The 27,371-nt window shown below is 41.4% G+C and overlaps 1 protein-coding gene and 1 long non-coding RNA gene across 16 annotated transcripts in view; one reads left to right on the top strand and one right to left on the bottom strand.

Moving 5' to 3' along the window:
- Positions 1–147, bottom strand: part of LOC309604621 (WASH complex subunit 2-like) — a 56,622-nt gene extending 56,475 nt beyond the window's left edge. For 7 of the 15 annotated variants that reach the window (XM_082339400.1, XM_082339403.1, XM_082339401.1 and 4 more), the window contains exon 1: positions 16–145. In XM_082339400.1, the coding sequence (XP_082195526.1) occupies positions 16–18 (3 nt within the window). In that variant the 5' untranslated portion in view covers positions 19–145. Of the gene's footprint in view, positions 1–15 lie in introns of all 15 variants that reach the window. The other 8 variants (XM_082339412.1, XM_082339404.1, XM_082339405.1 and 5 more) reach the window with 2 other exon arrangements.
- Positions 148–162: 15 nt separating this feature from the next.
- The window catches only part of LOC309604715, a 31,117-nt gene continuing 3,908 nt past the window's right edge, over positions 163–27,371 (top strand). The window contains exon 1 of the long non-coding RNA XR_014231010.1: positions 163–268. This is a non-coding gene — a long non-coding RNA (uncharacterized lncRNA). The remainder of the gene's footprint in view (positions 269–27,371) is intronic.

Genomic DNA, 27,371 nt, shown 5'->3' with positions numbered 1-27,371 from the left:
AACCGCCGCCCTCACCATCCTGGCTGTGCAGTTCGGTAGGCTCAGGGAGCGGCAGGACCACACCCGCTGAGCCCCGAAAGTCTCCGGAAGCTAGCGGTGCGGCCCTGGCACGTGACCGGCCTCACGTGACCAGAGAGCAGGTGACCTGCCCTTCATGTGACCGGATGCGGGGCGCTGCGGAAGGAGGCCGGGCTGCTCTCTGAGGTACGCGAGTTAGAAGAGCCCTGCAGTCCCATGGGTGGACTTACAGATTATCATACTAAGTGAAGTAAGTCAGAAAGAGAACGGCAACTATCATATGATATCACATATGTGGAATCTAAAATATGACACAAATGAACTATCTGTGAAACAGACTAACAGATACAGAGAACAGACTTGTGGTTGCCAAGGGGAAGGGAGAGTGGGGGAGGGATGGATTGGGAGTTTGGGGTTAGCAGATGCAAACTATTACATATAGAATGGATGAATAAGGTCCTACTGTATAGTACAGGGAACTATATTCAATATCCTGTGGTAAGTCATAATGGAAAAGAATATGAAAAAAGTTTATATATGTATAACTGAGTCACTTTGCTATACAGAAGAAATTAAAACAACGTTGTAAATCAACTATACTTAAATACAATTTTTAAAAAATTATTTCACTAAAAAAAAGAGCAAGGGTGCAGACGCCAGGGGGCGCTGAAGGGGTGGGTCGGCCGGGTTGCGCTTCAGCTGGAGGGCGCAGGTGGCGGCGCGTAGTTAGCCCCGGAAGCACGCAGGCAGCCAGGTGTGTTTAGAGAGAGGAGCCAAAAGGAGGTGTGGGAGAACAAGCCTAGGGGCTTTAAACATCCGGCGATGTGGGCGGAGGAAAAGCTCGCCGCTGCTCCTCTTCCTTGCTGCGTCTCCTCTGCCTGTCTGGGGGTCCGCCCAGATTTACTGGAGATTGATGTATCTGGCTGTCATCGTACTTTTAACGACGTGCTCGGTTTCAGCTCACTGTGTAGGGCCTCCTTAAACATCCTTTACTGCCTCTGCATTGCTCTCAGACTCAAGTCCAAACTTCTCATATGACAGGCAAAAGCCATTTATAATCTGATCCCTGCATGTGAATCCATCCTCAACTTTCCCAGCTTCCCACGAGCGCTCAGTGATCTACCTATTCCACCTCACACTTCCTTGAAGGCCCCTCTGCAGAGTTCTTCTTCTGCCAGACCAACTTGCTTTTTAAAATGAAGATTCCAATTTCTTTCCATTCCTGTGTGCCCAAGTTATTTAATCCCTGTGAGTGCTCCTCAGTGAAAGGAAGTTGCATGTCTTGCAGGGATGTGGTGTTAAATGTGATAATATTTGTAAAATAGCACGGTGCCTGTCATACTGTGAGCATTGAACATAGATCCTACCACTTCCCCTATGCCCTTTGTTTATCAAACTCTTGGACTTTGTTTTGTTTTTGCTTCTGTCTCTTTACTGAAGACTTCCCTGGTTATCCCAAGGATAGTTTTAAGTGCCCCCCCCCCTCAGTTATTTTCTACATGCTTGTACAAATATTCATCATAGAGTATCACATTATATTATAGTTTATTTATAATGTCGCCTCTTTAATAACAATACCTAACGTTTATGAAGTGCTCAGCATTTACCAGTTTATACATGTTAATTCATTTAATTCTCACAATGACTCTGTGAGGCGGGTAGTCTTATGCTCATTTTATAGTTGAGGAAACTGAGGCACAGGGAGGATAAGTAACTTACTCAGGGTTAGACAGCCAGTAAAGGAGCAGAGCCAGGAACCCACACCATCAGCCGTTATGTTACTCTATAGCTAGTAGTTTCTTGAAGGAACTTCATTTTTAAATTGCAATCTACCAACCTCCTGGCCATTCCCCTACATTCATTTAAAATATTTTAAAATAAAACCACTTAAGAACTTGGTTGGTAAAATTGAGGTGAGCCAGTTACCAAACTTACATCTTATATAACATCATCATGGTCAACTTCAGTGGCCATCTGGATGACCCTGGCCTCAATGTGCCTTACTAACCTTAATCTACATTCCAATTCTCAAAGTCCGTGGATTACCCACACCCTGGGCCTTAGCAGCTGAACCTTTCTGACTTTTAAATCTGGACTGCAATAGAGCAGCCTCTTAAACTTCCAAGTCTCTCTCTTATTCCCTGGTCTGTTCTCAACTAACCCAAGCCTCAGTCTCTCCGTGCCTCTCCTCCCCATTTCGCCCTCTTAGCTTCATTTCCTTGCTTGTCCTGCCTGCAGCCCATGATGTTAGCCTTCAACTTCTCTTGACAGCCCTTTAATATCCCCACCTTATGTTTCTGACACATGGTATCTGCTAACTCCTAGCTTTGAATCAGTCCAACTGTGCCCTTTCTCCTTTCCTACACCTAGGTTACTCAAGGAAATCACTGTGATTTCATATTCTGCAAACTTAGCTGGCCCCTCAGCACTGACTGGCAGTCCTTTTACTTATGCTTGCTCTATGTACTTATCCTTGATTAGATCCCTTCCATAACTTTACCATGTGGTTCAAACTATCCATCCTATTTGCCTCTGCCAGAGAAAACAGACTTCTTCTCACCTCAACTTAAAATGTTTCTGTGTCTACACCTTCTGTATCTCATACAGTTCTTTCTTTGCACACGACAGAATTTGACTGGCAAACTCAAACAAACCAGAATTTGGGGGAAAGATATTGCAAAGCTCACAGAACTTAAGGAAAGCCAAGCAGACACTGGTCTTGGGAAGAGCATAAAGTAGAGGAACCTAGGGCAATCTCCTCTGAGCCCCTGCCACTAGGACTCAGTTCCAGTCATTTCTCTTCTTGGTTTTCTCCTCTGAATTTCCCATTCCTGAGATAAATAGAATCTCATTAGCTTCCCTTGGGTCATATTCCCACTCGCCTAATTGGCTTTTCTACCAAGACCACATAGAATGGACAGAAGTGGTCCCCAAACAAAAAGTTGGGACTGTTACCAAAAGCAGGGAGAAGGGATGCTAGGCAAACAAAACCAGCAGGCTACATGCTGCCTCCGCTCCTTTCTTTCATTCTCTGGAAAAGTCATCCCCCCTTTCGCCCAAGGCCAGTGACCACTATGTTCTTGATTGAGCCTTTCCTGCTTCTCCTGGGATGGTGCTGTTTTGAACTCCCCTTCCTGTGTGTTCAATCTTACTCTCTTTACTAGTATTCCTTCAAATGTTTTTGAGTCATGCTTTGTATTGAATTGTTCATGTTAAAGAGATCTTGCACTGCAATAACCATGCCTGAGAATTCAGATAAATCTACCTGTCATACTGGTCATTCTCTTGCTATACTTACATGATTAAAACTGTCAACCAGTGAAAATCCTAGAGGAGTTTCCTGCCATGGTATTTGTGAAGTCAGCTGTATCAAGGGGGATCCCAGGCCTAGAGCCTTAATCTGAGCTTCTCTGAGCTTAATCTGAGTTTCTGTGCCCAGGTGTCTGCCAGGGATCTTGTTAAAAAGCAGATTCTAAATGAATAGGTCTGAGATGGGGCCTGAGACACTGCATTTCTGACAAGCTCCCAGGTGATGCCGAGGCTCCTGAAATTAAAGAATGTTGGGATAAAGAGCCAGGCTAAGTGGCTAAGTGTTCCCTGGTGAGCAGTGCAGCTCCATGGTGCCAACCTTGACAGCCAGTGTGTCTCTGTGTCATATGGAAAATGACTAAGAAAGAGCTGTCATAGTGGAGAGAGGCCAGGACTTGCTTCTGGAGGCCCCCATGGAGGCAGGGAACTGGGCCCCACAAATTATGTAGTGGATCCTTGGTGGCGGCGGGGTGTATTGGGGCCAAGCTCCTTGGGTGGTAATGGAAGAAAAGTGCTTAGGCTTAGAAACTGAAGTAGCCCTCTCTTGGACTGTTGGCTTTAGGGTGGCTCAGACTCAGCAGGACTCCCCACAGTTTCCTTGCAACATCCTGGGCTAATGGACCACAGGGGAGAAGATGAGGGGTCTGCCCAGACATTGTCCCAGGCACCTAGCCAATGCTAGCTCAGGGAACCAAGCATTAATGATGATTATATACCAGCTACTTCCAGATTCTAATCAATCAAGTAACCAATCAACCACTGCATTAGGAACTTCAAAGGAGAGAAAGAAATAGAAAGATAGAAGGAACCAGTGGTACAATACAATTGGCAATACTATAGGAATTCAGTATTGTAAATTCCAAATGGATCCTACAGATTATAACTTACTACTGGGGTTTCAGAGTATGGAGAAAGTTCTGAGGGCCGTGGGGGTCAGAGAGGAAGAGAGGAAACACACTGGACTTTGCAGTGTGGAATTTGGAGAACCAGAAAGAATTGTTGTTTTTGATGTTGTCCTAAGTATTTTACTTCTACAACATCATTATAGAAAAGCTCTAATTAAATATTTCCAGGTTGCCAAATGGAAAGATTCATAAGCAGTTGGTTTGAAATAAGGAAGAAATTTAAAATAGCAAAATGCGTAAGCCTGAGAATAATCAGTGACATAAAGAGTTGTTCTGGCTGTGTTTCCAACTTCTCATTGCCAAAGAGGAGAAGGTTCCTCCTTTTCTTGATGTTACACATTAGAGCTCAGAAAGTGGATAGCTCAAGGGAGGTCACAAAAAAGCTTTAATAGTCTAGAAGCTGTAGGGTTCATTGTGTCCCTCAAACCTTACCTGAAGTATAATTTTTCCAGCGTACTTACATAAAAGACGACTTTCCAGCACACACGCGCGCGCACACACACACACACACACACACACACACACAGCTTCACTTAACGGGGTGCTGGTAACCTGCTTATTCAAGAGTGGGTGCTACCATCCTTAGTCCACAGCTGGATATGGCAGCCCCCTTTCCTTCCTTAAGATTCCAGCATCTGGGGAGTACTGTGGGGTAGAAGGGAGGGAGAAGAGAGGTCATAAATCCTGTTGTGCAAGTGTTGGTAAACCACTTGTGCCTACTCAGCCCGTTCCCTGAATGCCTAGATAGCCTAGGTTAGCAAATCTGCCATTTGTGCAAAGGCAAGCACATCCAGAGGAAAAAAAAAAACTGTAATGAAACTCATTCAACAAATAATACACAAATATTTCTTTGAAAGTAAAATCAGACTTTACAAAGAAGACTAAAGCCCTTGCATCTACCCCACCCCAAGCTCTCCCCACAAGCCAACACACACCACTCACTCCACTCTTCATCTCATCTCATCCACTCAGAGGCGATCTTAGCTCTGAGTCTGATGTTTAAGCCTTCAGAGCTTTTTCTAGGTGTTTATGTACATATGTCTATCTGTCTGTCTATCTACACACACAGTATTTATTTATGTGGTTTTACACATATAAACTAATTCTGTACCTTTCATTCTGTGTATTTTTAAATATTCACAATATACCTGTCCATATTATCACAAATGAATCAAAATTATTCTTTTTAATGACTGCAAAGTATTCTGCAGTATGAACATGCTATGGCTTATTTAGGTGTTCTCCCACTTACGGGAGACATTTAGGTTCTTTCCAGTATCTCACTGTTATAAGCCATGCTGCTAGAATATCCTTGACTATACTTCCTTGCACCTGTATGCAAATGTTTTGGTTTTAATAGAGATGACAAATTGTTCTCCAGATTGTGCCAATATACACTCCCAATGGTGGGCTATGAGGGTAACTGCTTGCGCAACTTCCTAACTAACACGTGCTATTATCAAAATTAAAAGTATTTGCCAATCTGGTCAGTAAAGATGGCATCTCAATGCCATATATTTGTATTTCCTTGATAACTGGTGAGATTGAACATCTTTTCTTAAGCTTATTGGCAATTTTAATTTTCCTTGAATGGTGTTTTCACATGAATCTCCCATTTTTTATTCACTTAAATCTTTTTTCCTATTATAGTCAATCATTTGTTTGGATTTAACCGTATTACCTTACTTTGTGTTTTCTATTTCCTATGGTCTCTTTGTTTCTTTTTTCTCCCCATTCCTGATTTCTGTTGGGTTGATTGAATTTTCTTTGTTCCATTTCTTTTCCTCTGTTGGTGTGAAATTTATACATTCCATTGCTTTTTTTCTAATGGTTACTCTTAATTTTTTATACCCACATATAAAGTTATACTTGCCTAACAAAATCTAAAGGTAATCAATATGTATATACTCTTCCTAAACAGGACAAGACATTTTCACTTTCTTCTGCTGTTTCCCTTCTCCCCAACTCCCCTGTTCATATCATCCAGAATTCTAATTCTAAATTGTTTTAAACATTTTTTGCAATTAATACTAATTTAGTCTTAAACTATAGGATTGACTGAATTGTGTAAGATTACTTGGCTAAGATTACTTTTTTTCATACTGCTTTTTCCTCTGGATTCCTTCAATCGTTTTTGTATGTAGGCGTACATCTTAAGTAGTTCTTTCAGTGAGAATCTGTTGGTGCTAAACATTCTTAAATGCTGAATACTTAAAATATGCCTTCGTTTCGCCTGTGCTTTAAAGTGATACTGTAGCTGAGTGTAGAATTCTAAAATGACAGTTTTTTCCAACAGCTCATTGAAGATATCTCCTCATTGTCTTCTTGGATATAGTGTTGCTAATGAAATTTACAATGAAAATCTGATCCTTATTTCTTTAAAGTTAAACTATCTGCTATGGTAACTTTTAGCATTTTTTTCTTTATTTTGATATTCTGAAATTTCTTAGCTTTCTTCACTTCTGGGGAATGCTTAGCCATTGATTAAATACTACCTCCTCCTTTCTCTCTATATTCTCCCTCTGGAATTCCTAAATGGAAGGTAAAATGTCCTTATCCATTCTTTATGTCTCTAAACTTTCTCATCTTCTTTTTTTCTTTGTTCTATTCTGTAAGACCCCGTAAACTTAATCCCCAGCTTGCTAATTCACACAGTGTGTCTGTTCTGTTATTCAGACTATCTTTTGAGGTTTTTCTTTTCAACAATTTGGGCTTTAATTTTCAAGATTTCTAATTGGTTCTTTTTCATAATTCTTTGGTTTTATTTTGCTTTATGTTGCAGAAGATACTAAATGAATTTGTTTTAATTGATCTATTGATCACGTATAAGATCTTCCATTTGCTCAGTTTGTTATCTATCTTTCATGGCAGTGGCATTCCTCGGACACTAGCACTTCTTGATTGTACACTAATTTTCTGGTTTAGAATTCTCCCACCTGATTCAGGATTCAGCAGAATTCCTATGTGGGTGTAAACTTAGGTTACCTGGGGGCTTGGCTTCTCCCATGGTTTCATATCAATTTCTTTCTTTGGGAGGCCACATTGTTTGTTTCTGTACTCTCAAGCAATCCCCCTTCATGATTTCAAGCCCCGTCATGAAGTCAACAATTTACTTCTTATATCTGTTGTATAATTTATAAGGATACAGCATGGAGGGGAGTACCTTTCAGACTGTTTTTATTGCATAATCTTAAATCCCTAAATTACACTTTTTAAAAAATCTCAGCAAAAGTCTTGTTCTTTACTTAGGAGAGTAGAAAATATCAGACACAGACTCAAAGTAGGTTTGTGTGTGTGTGTGCACGCATGCACATGCTATGACATTTGAACTTGTTTTTACAATGTATTGCAATAATGTTTTAGTGTCAGTGCACTAAAGAGTTCAATTTAACTTAAATATATAAGTCAACCTGGAATCTCCTGTTTAAAAAAAAAAGGAGGGTTAATATCTGTAGGGAGGACCTTAAAGGAGTAGCTGACAGATAATTCTAAATCTCATGATAATCTGCTTGTTGTTTTGTTTGTTTGTTTATAAATTTATTTGTTTTTATTTTTGGCTGCATTGGGTCTTCATTGCTGCATGCGGGCTTTCTCTAGTTGTGGCGAGTGGGGGCTGCTCTTCATTGCGGTGCATGGGCTTCTCATTGTGGTGGCTTCTCGTTGCAGAGCACGGGCGCTAGGCAAGCGGGCTTCAGTAGTTGTGGCACGTGGGCTCAGTAGTTGCGGTTCGCGGGCTCTAGAGCGCAGACTCAGTAGTTGTGGCACACGGGCTTAGTTGCTCCACAGCTTGTGGGATATTCCTGGGCCAGGGATCGAACCCATGTCCCCTGCATTGGCAGCCAGATTCTTAACCACTGCGCCACCAGGAAAGCCCAATCTGCTTGTTTTTTGATTTGCATATTGTTGCTCAGTCCAACATAAAATAAAATTCACAGAGCTGGTTCAGATATCTCCCTCCTTGTCTCTCATTACAATCTGCAACAAGAATGGGGACTTTCTCCTCTGAGGCTTAGGTTTAACACTTAAACCACCAGGCAGGTGCCAGTGGGAAATATCCTCTCTGCCTTGGCTATAAATCTTGAGTCCTCTGGCAAAAGGCCACAGGATGATAACGTGATGCTTCGAAAAGAGATGCACTTCCTTTGTAACTGGGACTGACTCTGCAGTTTTCTTCAATGAAATTTTTCTTTATTGAATGTAAGAAAAGAGTTTAGGGATTTTTCTTTGTTGAATGTAAGAAATAGAGGTCATTTTATGAATGTCTGTGCTTCTAAGCTTTGGAAAGGAGTCTTTTAAAAAAATTGTTTGAGGGCTTCCCTGGTGGCACAGTGGTTGGGAATCTGCCTGCCAGTGCAGGGGAGACGGGTTCGAGCCCTGGTCTGGGAAGATCCCACATGCCCCAGAGCAGCTGGGCCCGTGAGCCACAACTACTGAGCCTGCGCGTCTGGAGCCTGTGCTCCGCAACAAGAGAGGCCACGATAGTGAGAGGCCCGCGCACCGCGATGAAGAGTGGCCCCCGCTTGCTGCAACTAGAGAAAGCCCTCACACAGAAACGAAGACCCAGCACAGCCAAAAAATAAATAAATAAAATAATATAGGTCACAAATTAATATACTATAAAAAAAATTGTTTGAGATATAATCGACATATCACATTATATTAGTTTCAGGTGTACAACATAATGATTTGATATTCATGTATATTGCAAAATGGATCGCCACAGTAGGTCAACGTAACACCCATCACCACACATAGTTACAATTTTTTTCCTTGTGATGAGAACTTTTAAGATTACTCTCTTGGCAACCTTCAAATATAAAATAAGTATTATTAATTATAGTCACCATGCTGTAAATTACATCCCCATGACTTACTTATTTTATAACTGGAAGTCTGTACCTTTATTTTTGTTTTTGTTTTTTTTAGTCTGTACCTTTTGACCTCCTTCACCCATTTCTCACACCCCCCACCCTCCGCCTGTGGCAACCACCAATCTGTTCTCTGTACGTCCGAGTTCATTTTGAGGAGGAGGGTTGTTTGCTTGCTTGGTTTTGTCTTTGATTTTATATTCCACATTTAACTGATATCATACGATATTTGTCTTTCTGGAGAGGAAGCTTTATAACCTATTCTGACCCTATGGAGATAAAAACATCTGTGTTTCTACCTTTTTTTGTTGTCTCTTGCTTCCTTTTATCTCTTTCTTGATCTGTGAATACTATGCCATCTTTATCTTCTTTTTCTTGTCTTCTCCTTTGCCATCCAGGCCCAAGTTCTCATCTCTTTGGCCTTTGCTTCTTCTCATTTACTGACCATATGTGAACCAGAAAAATAATTATAAAAATGATTTGTTGTTTTAGCTAATATAAATGTATTATCCCTGTTTTCATTGCCAAGCCAATGAGTAAGAATTTTTACGATTCCTTCACTGAAAAAAAAAACAAAAAACAAAAACACTCTGCCAGAACTAACAGAATTATTATTATTTTTGGGGGGGGATTATAATATACCTACAGAAAAGAGCACCTATTGTAGCTATACAGCTCAGCTAATTTTCACATAGCTATACAGCTCAGCTAATTTTCACAAATGGAACAAAGCTATATAACCAGTACTTAGATCAAGAAACAGAACATTACAAACACCCCAGGAGCCCCACTTCTCTCCCCATCCAGCTCTACCCAGACTTCTAATAGCATAGATTAATTCTAGCTATTTTTGTGCTTTATATCGTGGAATGAAATGTCCTAGTTTCAGTTCCCTTAGGAGCTGACCTTGCAACAAGGACTTTAGAGCAGGTAGTTTATTGGGGAAGTACAGTGAACACTGGGCAGGGAGTGAGGAAACAGAGAATGGAAGGCAGCAGCCAATAAAGGACGTATTAAGAATCAAGCTGTCCCAGTGAGTGACTGGAGCCTTCTCCCGCAGGGAGTCTTTGGAAGGCACCGCCAAACACACTCCTCAGAATTCTCTCTCTCTGGGGGGGAGAGGGGGGGAGGGAGCTGGTATATTCATATAGCCAATTATTATTTGTCCCTCTAATGCCTTTTCCTGCCCCAGCATCCCACCTAACAACAGCTCACATTGCATTCGGTTGTTGTGTCTCTTTAGTCTCCTTTAATCTGGGATGGTTCCTTAGTCTTGTTGTTTTTTTAAAATTTTCCTTTCATGACCTTGATACTGTTGGAAAGTACTGGCCAGTCATTTTGTAGAATGTCCCCATTCTACAAAATTTAGGTTTGTCTGCATTACTCCTCATTTTAAGGTAAAGAAACTGAGGCACAGAGAGGGTAAATAACTTGCTCAAGGTCACACAGCTCACAAATCATAGAGCCAGTACTTGAATCCAGACCATCTGGCTCCAGGGTGCTGGTATGTATGTAGGTATGTATGTATGTATGTATGTATGTATGTATGTATGTATTTATTTATTTATGGCTGTGTTGGGTCTTCGTTTCTGTGCGAGGGCTTTCTCTAGTTGTGGCAAGTGGGGGCCACTCTTCATCGCGGTGCGCGGGCCTCTCACTATCGCAGCCTCTCGTTGCGGAGCACAGGCCTGGCAGGAGACAGCAGACTTCTGACACTTAGGAGGCCCAGTGTTGCATGTGTCCATTCCATTTTAGTGTCTCCTTTTTAAAACATGTTCACCAGTACCTGATTCCTATTTTTGCTAAGTGTTCCCCATCTGACAGAGCAGTAGATATCAAGTGGACCAAATGTATGCTAGTATTCCTTTTATCCCTTCCAAGTTTTTTTTTAAAATAAATTTATTTTATTTATTTATTTATTTATTTATTTGGCTGTGTTGGGTCTTCATTTCTGTGCGAGGACTTTCTCCAGTTGCGGCGAGCGGGGGCCACTCTTCATCGCTGTGCGCGAGCCTCTCACTGTCACGGCCTCTCGTTGCGGAGCACGGGCTCCAGACGCGCAGGCTCAGTAATTGTGGCTCACAGGCCCAGTTGCTCCGTGGCATGGGCGATCTTCCCAGACCAGGGCTCGAACCCGTGTCCCCTGCATTGGCAGGCAGATTCTCAACCACTGTGCCACCAGGGAAGCCCCCAAGTTTTTTTTTTAATTTTGAAAAATATCAAATATATATCATCTAGATTCACTAGTTGTTAATATTTTGCCACAGTTACTTTATGTCTCTGTCTCTATTTTTCAGAAGCAATTTGATTCAGGTATCATGTCACTTTATCCCCAAATACTTCCATTTAGGGACTTCCCTGGTGGCGCAGTAGTTAAGAATCGCCTGCCAATGCAGTGGACACGGGTTCGATCCCTGGACCAGGAAGATCCCACATGCCGCAGAGCAACTAAGCCCGTGGGCCACAACTACTGAGCCTGCACTCTAGAGCCCATGAGCCACAACAACTGAAGCCCTTGTGCCTAGAGCCCATGCTCTGCAACAAGAGAAGCCACCACAATGAGAAGCCTGCGCGCAGCAACAAAGACCCAACGCCCCCAAAATTAATAAATAAATAAATTTAACAAAAAAAATTTCCATTTATATCATCTCCCAAGAACAAGAATATTCTGCTACATAACCATAATTATCACAATCAGGAAATTTAATATTGATACAGTACTGTTACTTAACATTGTCCATATTCAGAATTGTCCAATTGTCCCACTAACATTCTTTATAGTGATTTTTCCCTGATCTTGGATACAGTCAAGGATCACACATCGCATTTATGTGTCTTGATTCCTGATAGTAATTTGCTTGGCTTCCAACTTGAGAACTGAACCATATATATTGCCTGATGACAACTGCATCTCATATTTGCTACAATTCCCCCTTTCCACGTGAGTCTCTGTGATCAGTCCTGACCCTGCATCTTCAAGCCAGACCCGTCACCCTTCTTTGTACTTCACCACATTCCCACTCATAGCCAATCAAAGAAAGCCCCTAATTGCCCAGGATCCTCTGTAGCTGTTCCTTGGGACTTTGCTCACTTCATGCCCGGCCTGCACCAGTTCCACAATTGCATCAGCTACCAATCATGAGTTGTATCTCTGAGTTGGGGACCAGTTTTAAGGCCCTTAATCTTAGTGTGATACTTGGTTTCCTTGTTTTTGGCCACTGGCAAAAGACTTTGACTCAGATTCCCTGCTCTGATTTTTCCCTCATTTCGTCATTCCAAATACTAAGTTAAACCACATTGAGTTGAAACTGATATTTTTGTAGGTCAAAGACAAGTATTTCATATGGTTCAACATAAAATATTACCCTTGAGTGACTCAAACACCTAGGGACCCAAAAGCTGGCACAAGCCTACTTGGCCAGCACTGCAGCAAGGCTGATTCCCAACTTAGTATACAATCTGTTTCAACTTTGCTTGCCCAAATATCTGATTATTTTATTATACTCTCTTTTTACCTCTGGTAAGTCCCTTCTTGTTCTTCTTTCAGAATTATTTGAGCTACTGTTGCTTGTTTCTTTTCCCAAATGAACATTAGAATCATTTAGTACCAAAAATATCCTGTAGATATTTTAGAAATAGATTTATAGATCAACTTAGGAAGAATTGACATCTTCATGATTTTGAATGTTCCTATACAAGAACAGAATATGCCTTTCCATTTATTCAAGTTGTCGTTTTATTCCTTGGTAGAATTAATTCTTAATAAAAACTTTATTGAGATATAATTCAAATACCACAAAATTTACCTTTTAAACTGTACAATTCACTGGTTTTTAGCATATTCAGTGTTGTCCAACTATCACCACAATCAATTTCAGAAATATTTAGAATTTTGGAACCCTCAAAGACAAACCCCATACCCCTTAGTTATCATTCCTCTGTCCTCCATTCTCCCACCCCCTAGCAACCACTAACCTATTTTCTGTCTCTATGATTTTGCTTATTTTAGATATTTTGTATAAATGGAATCATACAATATATGGTCTTTTGTGACTGGCTTCTTTCAATGAGCATGTTTTGAAGGTTCAGCCTCATTACATGGATCAGTAATCCATTCCGTTTTCTTGCCTGATTATATTTTATTGAATGCATATGCCACATCTTTTCCATTCAACAGTTGATGGACATTGGAGTTGTTTCTGCTTTTTGACTATCGAGAATAATGCTGCTATGAACATTTGTGTAGAAGTATTTGTTTGAGTACCTATTTTCAATTCTTTTGGGTATGTACCTAGGAGTGGAATTGCTGACTCATATAACAGTTCTATATTTAACATTTGAGGAACTGCTAAACTATTTTCCAAAGCAGCTACACCATTTTACTTTCAAACTAGCAATGCATGAGGGTTACAGTTTTTCCACATTCTTATCAACACGTGTTATTGTCTATCTTTTTGATTTAGCCATCCTAGTATCTCACTGTGGTTTTGATGTACATTTAATGTTGACTACTGACTATTGATGTTGAGCATATTTTCATGTGCTTATTGGCCAGTTGCATGTCTTCTTTGAAATGTTGGTTTAAGTTATTTGCTCATTTTTAATTGTTATTTGAATTTTTACTGCTCAGTTGTTGGAGTTCTTCATATATCCTGGATACAAGTCCCTTAACAGATAGATAATTCGCAAATATTTTCTCCTATTCTATGGGCTTATTTTTATTTTTTATTTATTTTTTGGCCATGCCCTGCAGCACCTGGGATCTTAGTTCCCCAACCAGGGATCTGTCCCACGCAGAGTCTTAACCACTGGACCGCCAGGGAAGTCCCACCATGGGCTGTCTTTTCACTTTCTTGATGGTATCATTTGAAACACAAAATTTTTAATTTTGATGAAGTCCAATTTGGCTATTTTTTCTTTTGCCTCTTATGCTCTTAGTATCATATCTAAGAGGCTTTGCCAAAACCAAGGCCACAGAAATTTACTCCTATGGTTTCTTCCAAGAGTTTTATAGTTTTACTTCTTACATTTAGACCTGTGATCCATTTTGGGTTAATTTTTGTGTATGGTGTGATGTAGGTTTTTATTTCTTTCCTTTGCATATGACTATCCAGTTGTCCCAATACTACTTATTGAAAAGACTATTATTTCCCTATTGAATTGTCTTGGCACCCTTGTGGAAAATCAATTGATGATAAATCCAAGAGTCCATTTCTGGATTCTCAATTCTTTTCCATTGATCTATACAACAATCCTTATGCCAGTAGTACACTGTCTTGATTACCTTAGCTTTGTAATAAGTTTCAAAATATGTGGTCTTTTGGACTGGCTTTTTTCACTTAGCATAATGTTTTCATAGTTCATCCATGTTTAACGTGTATCAACACTTCATGCTTTTTATTGCTGAATAATATTTCATTGTATGGATATACCACATTTTGTTTATCCATTCATGGACATATGGGCTGTTTCCACCTTTTGGCTATTGTGAGTAATGCTGCTATAAACATTCAGGTACAAGTATGTATTTGGTACCTGTTTTTAATTCTCTTGGACATGTACCTAGGAGTGGAATTGCTAGGTTAAATGATAACTCTATGTTTAGATTTTTAAGGAAAAACCTAAACATCCTCATCTTTGGCAACACTTGCTATTATCTGTCTTTTTGATTATTGCTGTCTTAGTGGGTGTGAAATGGTATCTCAGAGACTTTGATTTCCCTAATGAAAATGATGTTGAGCATCTTTTCAAGTGCTTATTGACCATTAAGAAGATGCTTTTTGAAACTTTTTATTTTGACATAGTTTCACATTTACAGAAAAGTTATAGAATAGCTCAAAAAAGTCAGGATAACCCTTCACCCAGATTCACCCCAGCTATTAATATTTCATCCCATTTGTGTCATCATTTCTTCTCTCTGTCTCTGTCTACACACACACACACACACACGCACACACACACACAAACACACACACTTTGTTTTAGTAATCTGAGAGTAATTTGCATTTCATGCCCCTTTATCCATGAATACTTAAGTGAATTTTCTGAGAACAAGGACCTTTTTATTAAATATAACCTCAGTACATTTATCAAAATCAGGAAACTTAACATTGACAAAATAATGTTACCTAATCCACAGTCCATATTTGAAATTAAGCAATTGTCCCGATATTCCAGATTCAAGTCCAGGATCAAAGATTGCATCTTGTTGTCATATTTCTTTAGTTGCCTTTAATCTGAAACAGCTGCTCACCCTTTCTTCATTTTTTCATGGCCTTGGTATTTTTGAAGACTATGGGCCAGTTATTTTGTAGAATAGGTTTGTCTGATGTTTCCTTGTGATTAGCTTACCTTATGCATTTTTGGCAGGAACTCCAAAATGTCCTAGGGCATGGCAGCAGGAAGCTCATTTTTACCCCATCATTGGCAATTAACTTTGGTTACTTGGTTAGAGTGGTATCACTTAGTCTGCATTGAAAGTTACTGTTTTTTCCTTTTGTAATTAATAAGCAATTTTGAGATGGTATAATATTCTGTCTTTCTTTAAACTTCCATTCACTGGTTTCAGCATCCTGTGTCTTTTTAAAAACTCAGTTGTGAGGTAGAATTTACATACAATAAAAATTTACCTATTTTAAATGTCTAATTGGATGAGTTTTGACAAATGTGTAGAGTCATGCAGCCACCAGCATTATACAAATTTACAACATTTCCATTACTCCAAAAAGGCCAAAAGGGAGCCCTTCTTAATTATGTGGGACAACAGACATAAACCTAGACATATCCTATTCTAATCTTAAGGAACTTTGAATTTCTTTCTGAACCAGGCCTGGTCTTCAAGATAATTGTCTTGGTAGGAACTCGAAACAGAAACCAGTGTTGAGGGCCAAAGCAGAACAATGACCCCTTTGTTCAAGGTGGCACCGCCTCTTCCCTGACTCAATGCGTGGGAGGCCTCCAGGCAACAGGACTTACAGAGCTCGAAAACCCATCTGGAAATGTTGCCAAAAGTATCCCTCTGCACACTCAGAGTTCTGCTTGTCCTCAATGCAGGGCTCTTGCAGGCCCAATGGCCTCTCATAGGGCACGGGGCACTTTTAGATATGCACCCTCACCACCCTGGGAGCCCAGGAGACGGAGCAGCTTGTGCTGCACCCCACTGCTGTCACCATGTGCCACACTGTGGGGATGTTTCAAGACCTCGCTGGTTCTCCCTGGGCCCTATGAGAAGTGAGCACAGCTCTCCCTTCCCACTCCAGGACCCCCCCACTTATTTGGGGCCTCTGCTGCCTATGCCCTTTCCTCTGCTGCCCACCGTAGGTGGGGTAATGAGTAGGACACAGAAGTCCCATTCAAGGACCCATATCTAGGGCTTCCCTGGTGGCGCAGTGGTTAAGAATCCACCTGCCAGTGCAGGGGACATGGGTTCGAGTCCTGGTCTGGGAAGATCCCACATGCCACGGAGCAACTAAACCCATGCGCCACAACTACTCAACCTGCGCTCTAGAGCCCGTGAGCCACAACTACTGAGCCCACGAGCCACAACTACTGAGCCCACACACCACAATTACTGAAGCCTACATGCCTAGAACCCATGCTCCACAAGAGAAGCCACTGCAATGAGAAGCCCGTTCACAGCAACGAAGAGTAGACCCCGCTTGCTGCAACTAGAGAAAGCCCACGCGCAGCAACCAAGACCCAATGAAGCCAAAAATAAATTAATTAAATAAATAATTTTTTTAAAAAATGACCCATATCTAGCCACATCTATATATTAATATCAGGGATCCATGACTCACTCTATTGCTCCCCTCTGCAACTCTCTCTTTTCCCCAGGCCTATGGGATCTTCATCTAGTCTGGGTGGCTGTTAGGTTTTTTCTGTGTCTAGTGTTCAGACTAAGAATTGAATTTGTTGATGCCCACAAAGCCTTTTTCTCCTAAAGCTGTTGTCTCTGCCATGGGCTATGAAAGTCTATTTTGAAATTAAAAGTTGAATGTTGAGTCACTTCTTTTTGAATTACTGCAGGAAGCATCCCACTCTCAGCCCAGGGATACCAGAAAGTAGAGTGGGGTTGGAAGAAGGGGCAAGCCTCATTGACTAATGTTTGTCAATACCCAGCCCATCATTGTACAGTTGATTTGGGAGACATAATCAAGACTTCATGTTTATCTACCTTAAATATTATCATTATTTATCTACCTTAGTCTCTCCTCCTTTTGAACTCAGAGCAAACCAGATAAGGAAATATCTTTATTTACTTTTTATTTTTCTTTTCTGGTAGTGTAGCAGGTAGAAAGGGACACAAAGGCAAACAAAGATGACTGGGAAAAGCAATAAGGGATTAGATCCTGTGATGTGATGTGAGTTTGGGCTTGTAGAACAGAGCGCCTGGGCCCAAAGGGAAAGAGAAGAACCTTACTAAGCGGCACGGAAGGTGGTGTGTGTGCTGATCAAACAGTGTGAGGTTAACTGGAGAGAAAAGGAGGCCATGTTCTCAAACTTCATCTCAACCTAGGTATGTTTATTGTACAATAAATACATTTATAAATACATAATAAATCTAATACCATTTTCACTTCTGCCAGAATTTTATGGATAGTTTCTCAGTGTCCATCCCAAACCTCAGGAGTGTTGGCTTAATTCTAGTGATTCTAGTGACTGTGACATCTTCATTTCTGTGTGGTGAGATCTGGGGCATCACTTTAAACAGTATGAGGGAATCAAAACCACAATGATCTATCACCTCATGCCTGTCAGAATGGCTATTATCAAAAAATGTACAAATAACAAATGTTGGCCTGGATGTGGAGAAAAGGGAACCCTCCTACACTGTTGGTGGAAATGTAGATTGGTGCAGCCACGGTGGAAAACAGTATGGAGGTTCCTCAAAAAACTAAAAATAAAGTTATCGTATGATCCCACAATTCCACTCCTAGAAATATATCTGAAAAAAACGAAAACACTAATTTGAAAAAATGCATGCACCCCAGTGTTCATAGCAGCACTATTTACAATAGCCAAGATACAGAAGCAACTCAAATGCCCTTCAACAGATGAATGGATAAAGAAGATGTGGTATATATATATATATATATATATATATATATATATATATATACACACACACAATGGAATATTAATCATAAAAAGAATGAAATTCTGCCTTTTGCAGCAACATGGATGGACCTAGAGAATTCTGTGCTTAGTGAAATAAGTCAAAGACAAATAGTTTATGATATCATTTACAGGTGGAATCTCAAAAATAATGCAAATAAATGTATATGCAAACAGAAACAAACTCACAGGTATAGAAAACAAACTAGTGGTTACCAAAGGGGTGAGGGAAGGGGGGAGGGACAAATTAGGGGTATGGGATTAAGAGATACAAACTACTATGTATAAGATATATAAACAACAATGATATATTGTAGCCATTACCTTGTAATAACTTTTAATGGTGTATTATCTGTAAAAGTACTGAATCATTATGCTTGTACACCAGAAACTAATAGAATATTGTAAATCAATTATACTTCAATAAAAAAATAATAAGAAAAATAAAAGTTTAATGTTAAAAATAAACAGCATGAGCAAAAGGGGTCTCCATGCACTTGAATATATCAGATGAGAGGCAGGATGGGATTTGAGGAGATCTAATTTTGGAAAAATTTAGAACTGGATTTGAGTCCCTAATTGGCTAGGCACCTTTAAAGGTCATTCAACAGACCCATCTGCAGAATGAGTATAATTGGACTACAGAACTAAAACAAAAAGGCAATATAAAGGAAACCATAAAACACTGTATATATTTAACTGTTGTTGCTATTTAAGTTAGCCAATTGCTTCACAAGCTTGAAATTCTCTCCCAAGTCCCCTTTCTACACTCAAAATTCTTCCTTATGTTGCTTAAGACTCGCGAACCTTCCCCTGGATCTCCTTGTGTACTCTTGCTTAAACAAAGATGCACATCCTTGATTTTATGTGTGTGTACATTTGCTTTTATATTCTTGTTAAAGGCATTTGGTATTAAAAGTTTCCCAGCTGTTGACATACAAAAGCTTGTATTTGGTGGAACCTGCCAGACACATCCTTAAGAGAGGATCATACTGGGGGACAGGGCTCCAACATATGTTGGGGAGGGTGGCACAAATATTCAGTCTATAATACTTGTCTAAAATTAGTCCCTTCTGTTTTCCAATAGTATAATCCCTGCCCTCACTATGATTTCCCACTATTTGCAAACAGCTGACCCTGTGTTTCTTCCTTCTACAGGAGTTTACAATGAGCCTTAATACAAATTAAAATGCTTTTGGCCATCTCAAAAGCAAAAGACAGCGGGGAGCTTTAATTATACCTCAACACTATTATTCCATTCCCACATCTAGTGCCCCTAACACTTATCTAGGCTCTCGTATTCTTCTCCAAAAAGTTCTGCTTATAGGAACTTGGTTGGAAGAGGGAAGATGGCATTTAAATTGCAGGCCCTCTACCTCATTTTTTAAAATACTGTGTACTGACATTCTTAAAAGTATAAAAATATGTAAAGAAAATAATTTAGTCCCAAATCCCACTTCCCAATAACCCATACTGTTGTTTTTTAAAAGTAATGTGTGGGGGGCTTCCCTGGTGGCACAGTGGTTAAGAATCCGCCTGCCAATGCAGGGGACACGGGTTCGAGCCCTTGTCCGGGAAGATCCCACGTGCCGGGGAGCAACTAAGCCCATGCACCACAACTACTGAGCCTGCATGCCACAACTTCTGAAGCCCGCGAGCCTAGAGCCAGCTCTCCACAACAAGAGAAGCCACAGCAATGAGAAGCCGCGCACCGCACCGCAACAAAGCGTAGCCCCCGCTCACCGCAACTAGAGAAAGCCCACACGCAGCAACAAAGACCCAACGCAGCCAAAAATAAATAAATAAAATAATTTATTTTTTAAAAAGATAAAATTTTTAAAAAGTAATATATGCATGAGATTAGAAAAATTCAGATGGTACAGAAAGTATAAAATGAAAAGTAAAGCTCCATCCTGCACTGTTCCAACGCTTCACCCCAAAAGTAACTGCTGTTGGTATTCATTCATTTAAAAATACTTGTTGGGCACCTACTATGTGCTGAGCACTGTTCTGGGTGCTGGGAAACAGTGGTGAGCAAGATATGTCAAGTCTCTGCCTCATGGTGCTTGCACTTTTGTGGACAAGGGAGGTGATAAACAAGCTAATACATAAAAGAGTATCAGGTAGTGGTAAATGCCATGAATAAAATGCAGCATGGAAGAAAAGAGAGTGTCGAGAGTAGAGGATTATTCTGAGCTATGACCTGCAGTGAAGGAATGAACCTAAGAGTACCTGGGGGAAGATCATTCTAGAAAGGGAGAGCACAAGTACAAAATTCAGATGTGAGGGGTTTCTTGGTTTGAGGACTAGCAAGAAGGCCAAAGTGGCCAGATGAGAGTAATGAGGGGGACAAGTGGTAGGAGCTGAGACTGGAGAGCAAGCTGAGGGCCAGCTCAAACAGAACAAGATAAGTATTTTGGACAGCACTCTGCGTGTAATGGAGAGCCATTGGAGGGCTGGATCAAAGGAGTGACCGACTGATCATATATGTCTTAAATGTCCATTCTGGTGCTATGTGCACAATAATCAGCTAGCAATGAGAGCGGAAGCACAGAGGTCAGTTTTGAGGCTATTACCGTAGCTCAGGTCAAAGATTATGGGGCCTTGGCTTAGGCTGTGAGAAGAGGTTGGATGTGCAATACATTCTGAAAATAGAGTGAGCAGAGATTACCTGTGAATTGGATGTGGAAGGTAAAGAACAAAAGGAGGCTAGAATGGGCTGAAGTACTTTGGCCTGCACAACTGAGTGGCCCCATTTCCTGAAACGGGACACTGCGGGGGCAGGGGGGTTATCTTGGAGATACTCCCAGAAATGTTCTTATGTGTATATTAGCACATTAAATCCTTATCTTTTAAAAGTATGCAAATAGGATCGAATTATACACAGTGTTACAGTTATCTGTTGCTGTGTAACAAGCTACTCCAAAAGTTAGTGGCTTAAAATGACAATTTGTTATTATCGCTCCCAGTTCTGTGGGTTAACTGAGCTCAGCTGAGGGGTTCCCTCTTGAGGGGGTGGTCATTCATGCAGCTACAATCAGATAGCAGTGGAGGTCAGCCCAGATGATCTGGGCTGGACATGCAGACTCAATCCCCTGGGAGCTCAACTAAGTTGACAGAAGGGAATGTTGGCATATGATCTCTTCATGAGGCTTGGGCTTCTCATGGGATGGCTAGTGGGCTCTGAGAAAGAGCATCTCAAGAGTGAACATTTTAACAGACCAAGGCAGAAGCTGCACAGTTTCTTATGACCCAGCCTTGGAAGCCCAAGACTGTTCCAGCTGTCATATTCCACTGACAAGCAAGTTGCTTAACCAGCCCAGATTCAAGGAGAGGGGGGAAAAGACTTTACTCTTGATGGTGCGGAGACAAGATTACTTTGCAGAAGGACGAATATAGTTATGGCTATAATTTGCCACACACAGTGTTTTGCATCTTGCTTTTCACTCTTAAAAGTATACTTGGAGTTCTTTCTATATCAGTGATAAATAACTACCTCATTTTTAAAAACAGCTGTGTAGTAGTCTTTTGTAACGATTATGAAAGATTATTTAACTAGCTCTCTATAGATGAGTATTTAGATTCTCTCTCTTTCTAATAGAAACAGTGCTACAATTATTACTTTAGTTCTTATATTTTGGACATACTTCTGACAATATATCCAAAGGGTAAATGTATGCACTTTTAAGGTTGTATGGTTATTGCCTATGGCGTCATTTACAAATAATAGTAGTATCAGAAAATATCAGAAATCAAAGATATTTCAGGCCAATATTTCTGACATGTGCTCCTTGGACCTCCTGCATCAGAATCAAGTGAGGTGCCCAGCTAAAAATGCAGATTCCTGGGCCCCAGACCTATGAGATTAGACTCTCCAGGGTTGGGTCCTAGCAATATGTATTTTTAGAGATTCCGTAAGTGATTCTTATGCACTTTAAAGTTTTAGAGCAATGATTTTGTCCAAACTCCTCATTTTATAAGTGGGAAAACTGAAAGTAGATTGAGAGCTGCTTGGTACTTTCCTTATATTTCTGTTATATCCCTTAACAAAAAATCTACTCTTCACAAAACTGAGTTATCCAAGAGAGGCCATATATTAAGTATCTCAATAATCCCAGGAAGTAGTGCCATGCTTGGTTTGCGATCAGAGCTTAGTCAATATTTGCTAGATGCTAACTCGAAACCTCCTAAGTGGGATTTTTTTTGGGGGGGGTCTCCAATATCTTTATTATTTTTCAAACACACCCACATGCGCACATGTGGACACATATACACACACGTACATACCCACACACAAGCAAAATGCAGGGGGCCCAAGGAACCCATGATTATGGGTGATGGGGTAAGGTCCAGGGTGGTGGAAGGGGGGATGGACAGATGGCCCTGTTCAACTCAGTTCAGCTCAGCACCTCCTTCCAGAGGCCAGGATGCTCCCTGAAGCTCAGGAATTTTTGCTCCAGAACTAACATCACCTCTGTTCCTCTTCATGCTTGATAGCAGTGCCTAAATCCCATGATTATACCAAACAGGGACAGGAGGTAGGGGAAGGTTGGGAGCCAAATATCCAGAGATTGGGAGAGGCGTAACTTAGGGATCCAGACAGGGCAGGATTTTGCTAGATGTCAAAATCAATTGACACATATGTAGGGGTTATTTCTGAACACTCAATTCGATTTCATCGATCTATATGTCTATATGTCTATCCTTATGCTACTACCACACTGTCTTGATTACTGTGGCTTTATCATGACAGACTCTCTCCCTGACCAAACTTTAGTCAGCTACCTCTGAGCCCTCTTCTTGACTAGCCTCCAGTCGTGGCCTATGAGAGCTTGAGACTCTCAGCACAAACAATTTTGTCCAGTCCCACACCAAGACAGTTGAACAAACACTAGCATAGTTTCTGATAAGTGTGCATACCTGGAATGGTGACCCTGGCCCCTTAAGTTCCTCCCTGACAAAGCACAATAGTGCCAAAAGAATTTACTGTTTGTTCCAGGCACTACCTGATTACAGGCTCCTGACCTGCCTTTTCTTAGAGCATTTACTTTAGAAAACTAAAGTAAACTGTGAATCCTTTCTCTGTCTCTCTGAGATGTATCTTCTATAACCCAGGAATTTATTTCTCAAGGACCTGGGAGCTATCCCTTTGAAATGTAATCATCAAGAAGAATGGGGTCTCCATCTCCCAATCTCTGGGGGAGGGTAGGAGCCTAACTTCCGCGAGCATCAGTTGGTGCAAGAGTTTACCCACAGGGGCTCTGGCCTCGCCAGTGGATGCTGGCCAGATGGTTGTTGCAGCCATAAGTTAACTCTAGAATTAACTCCAATATGTGTGGACTTTGACCAGTGAGCGAGGAAATGGGAGGAAACCAGCAGATATGTTGCTCACCCTCTTCCATGCCTCCTCTACTCAAAACCCAAGACAAGAGACTTTCATACAGATTCTTTTTTTTTTTCTTTATTTTTTTAATTTTATATTTTTGGCTGCACCACGCGGCTTTTGGGATCTTAGTTCCCCAACCAGGGATTGAACCCAGGCCCTCAGCCATGACAGCACAGAGTCCTAACCACTGGACTGCCAGGGAATTCCCCATACAGATTCTGAAGATGTCCCACAAGACAGAGAAATCAGCTTCATTTGTGGCAAAGCTGTGGCCAGCTCATTACTTCACTCCCTCCTTCCCTGCCTCACTTTAATTTCCCCTCATTCTTGGTTCCCTAGAATTGTATTCCCAGCAAAATGTTAACATGAACGTTTTTTCTCTACTTTCTAAAGAACCCAGGCAGACAGAGCCTTAGATATTATCTAGGAGTGAGGTCACAAACTCAAAACCTCCTAAGTGGGATTTAACCCACCGACATTTTATTTAGCCTGGATGGTATTTTAAAACAACTGCATCTTGGCCGTTGTTTAACAATCGGGAGACTTCACATAAAACCTGGATTTCCTACTTGTCTGGTACAACTGAGGTCTTAAAACAGTTGGCTGGTGTGTAGTTGTGCTGGCCCTTTGGTCATGGGTTACTAACACTCCCTGAGCCAGTACGAAGCCCACCATCCCTATTGTCTTCCCAAACTGGGCTGGGTGTCAGCAGTCACTTATCATCACACTCGCCCAGTTCCCTCTTACTTGTTACACATATGTCTCTGTCAGAACTGAGATAAAGCAAAACAGACTGGAAGTGATAACACATTTCATGGGAAACAGAGAAGGTAAATTTACTCAAAGTGAAGGCTCTTCTTACCTTGTGTTTAATATCTAAACACCACACCCACTTCACTTGCATACGTTGCCTGATTTGCCCCTGAAGCATTTGAGCTTGCGGCTCCTAGAGAGGGCTCTCCCTCAGTTACCAAAGAGCAATCTCAGACCTGGGGCGGGTGATCAATTTGCCCAAAGTCACATACTGAATTAGCTGTACACTCCTTTACTCCTTTGCCTCCGTGGCAAATGTTAGTTAACCATGTCTGAGAGACACTTGTTTTCCTAGTGAACGCCTATAAAGAAGGGTGGTTTGAAAAATAAAAACAAATACATGTGGGTTGTTAACCCTGGCCTAAATTGTTAGGCTGATTAGCATCTATTGGAATTTCCTGATGCCAAAGGTCACAGGAGGCTCAAACTCATTGTCAAGAGAGGAGGAAGGGAAAGGAGGAGGGCAGTGGACACCCCTGGCCCGAAAACCCCATCCAGGTGGCAGCTGCCATCCTGGTGCTCTGGTTCAATGGTGCTTAGTTCTTTTTGCTTGAATCCAGCTGCTGCAGGCCCTTCAGGCAGGTGTGTGAGGGATGTAACATCCGTCCATAAAAGGAGGGCAGTTATATGTGGAATCTAAAAAAAATGATACAAATGAACTTATTTACAAAACAGAAATAGACTCACAGACATAGAAAACAAACTTATGGTTACCAAAGGGGAAAGGGGAGAGGGATAAATTAGGAGTTTGGGACTAACATATACACACTACTATGTATAAAAGAGGTAAACAACAAGGACCTACTGTATGGCACATGGAACTAGACTCAACATCTTATAATAACGTATAATGGAAAAGAATCTGAAAAAGAAATCAGATTCTTTTTCAGAATCACTTTGCTGTACACCTGAAACTAACACAACATTGTAAATTATATTTCAATTTTAAAAAATGGTTTAAAAAATAATTTTTTTTAAAAAAAGGAGCACAGGCTTTGGGTCAGCAGGCCTGGGTACAAATCCAGCCTCCTCTCACCACCTGAAAACCCTAGATAGATTTCTCCATCCCTGTAAACCTCAATTGTGCCACTAGTAAAATGGGAGTGGGAGTGCCTGTTTTGTAGTGTTGCAGTGAAAACTCAATGAGGGAATGCATGTAAGCAGTTATAAGAGGCCTGATGTATTGGCTCCTGCTCTGCTCCTACCTCTTAGCCCTCAATCCTCAGGTGCTTCTGGAAGACTCTGCTCATAGCGAGACTGTGAGGGTTGCTGGCTGACTTTCTTCTCTGATTCTGGGGGCCACATTTACTTTGCAGGTGCTCTATGATGAGAGAGCATCAGGGCTGGCAATACTGGTGGGCATCAGTTCAGGTGTCCTGGCGGATCAATGGCCACTGCCCTGAGACCCCTGAGTGCCTCCACTCACCATACTGAGTATCCCGACCCCTCCACACCTCACCAGACACAGAAATAGAAGAGGTAACACCTGGCATAGCAGGGTCCCCCAGACACATTGCTGGCAACTGTACTGGTGGGTCAGTGGTTAGTCATGCTGGTTGCTCAACGTTTTGCTTACCATCCCGAAATAAGGAACAAACTATCTGTCCACAGAGTCTTATTGTCATCGTCTTATCTTCAAAAGAAGGCAAGCATCAGCTTGACAAATGGTGCAGTCTTTGCACAGCCCCCATCAAGGTCAGGGAGGCAGTGGTTCCTGGGTTCTTCGCACAGTCATTCTAAGCTGTAGACACATGATCATTGACCAAATAGCCTTTAATCCACTTGACAAACGAGACTTCTGAGCCTCCTTGAGGATGCCTGGGTCTCCCCTTTCTCTGGAACAAAACCTGGTTTTGCTTCTCAGGTTCTCAGTGGTTAACCCCAGACATGTTTGCTTTAGCTCCATCTCTGTTTCAGTGTTTCATTTGTTTCTGTTGTTTTCACACTCCTCTAGGTAAGCATTCCAATTGCCTTACAGAAAAAAAAAAAAAAAAAGATTATTCACCAGCAATTTTCCTGGTGCCCTGGCTTGTCAGCTTCGAGCACATTCTTTCAACACTTACCCAGGGTAGATGTGGCTGATGGCATTTACAGTGAACCTGGATGGCTCAGGAAACCCACACCTGTGACAGTCTTGCTTTTCTACTGGTGGCTTCACAGTGTCACTGTAAGTTTTCCTTGGAACTACAGAATCTCTGTCCCACTGCCACCCTTGCCCAGTGTTAGGGGTTCACCCTACAGCATCTCTGATATTGTAAAAGACCCTGTGCTGCATCTTTTGGCATACGGCAGTGAATTCATCTTATTGTATTGAAATAAATGGAAATATTAATTTGGCATAAATTAATACATGGACTATCATTGGCCTCCATCTTTCTGGTTTCTGGAGAGTAAAAACTCTATCACAAGGTCTGACATAGTCTGAGCCCCTAAATCCAGAAACTAGTTCAGCTCTGGACTGAACGCATGAACCCAAAGCACTGCCTCCGTTCACTTGAGTTCATTTTTCTAACACTTCTGACAGTATCCTGGCTAATGCAGAAACTGGTCCTGCCGTGAGATATCAGACTCTAAAGTGAAAAACTGACAGGGGGCTGGGTGGGCCTTCAGGGGAGGATGGCTCTTTGGTGAGGATCACGCTTTCCCTGGCTGGGAACTCGGCAATTCTCGTGTGCTGGATACTTTTCCATCTGCCCCTTCAAGCCCGCCTGTCACCAGGGAGGCTGGAGGAAGTCCCTGGGAAGGCGTGTGTCTGTTGGGGGTGTGGAATATAGATGGCAAGTGTGGTACAGAAAAGGGACCTGGAGGGAAAGGAGAAGGAATAGGAGATGGTGCAGGTCAATGTGTAGGGGTGGGTGCAGCAGTTCTCACCTCTGTTACCTGTGAGATAAGAAGTGAGATTATCTTCTGGGTGTGAAGGAGGCACAGGTGGGTGGGAGGTTTAAGAGAAGTGCA

The sequence above is a fragment of the Balaenoptera borealis genome (assembly GCF_965194805.1).
Source record: "Balaenoptera borealis genome assembly, chromosome: 10".
Lineage (NCBI taxonomy): Eukaryota > Metazoa > Chordata > Mammalia > Artiodactyla > Balaenopteridae > Balaenoptera > Balaenoptera borealis.
The sequence above is the reverse complement of the archived record's forward strand: the minus strand, read 5'-3'. Positions and strand labels throughout refer to the sequence as shown.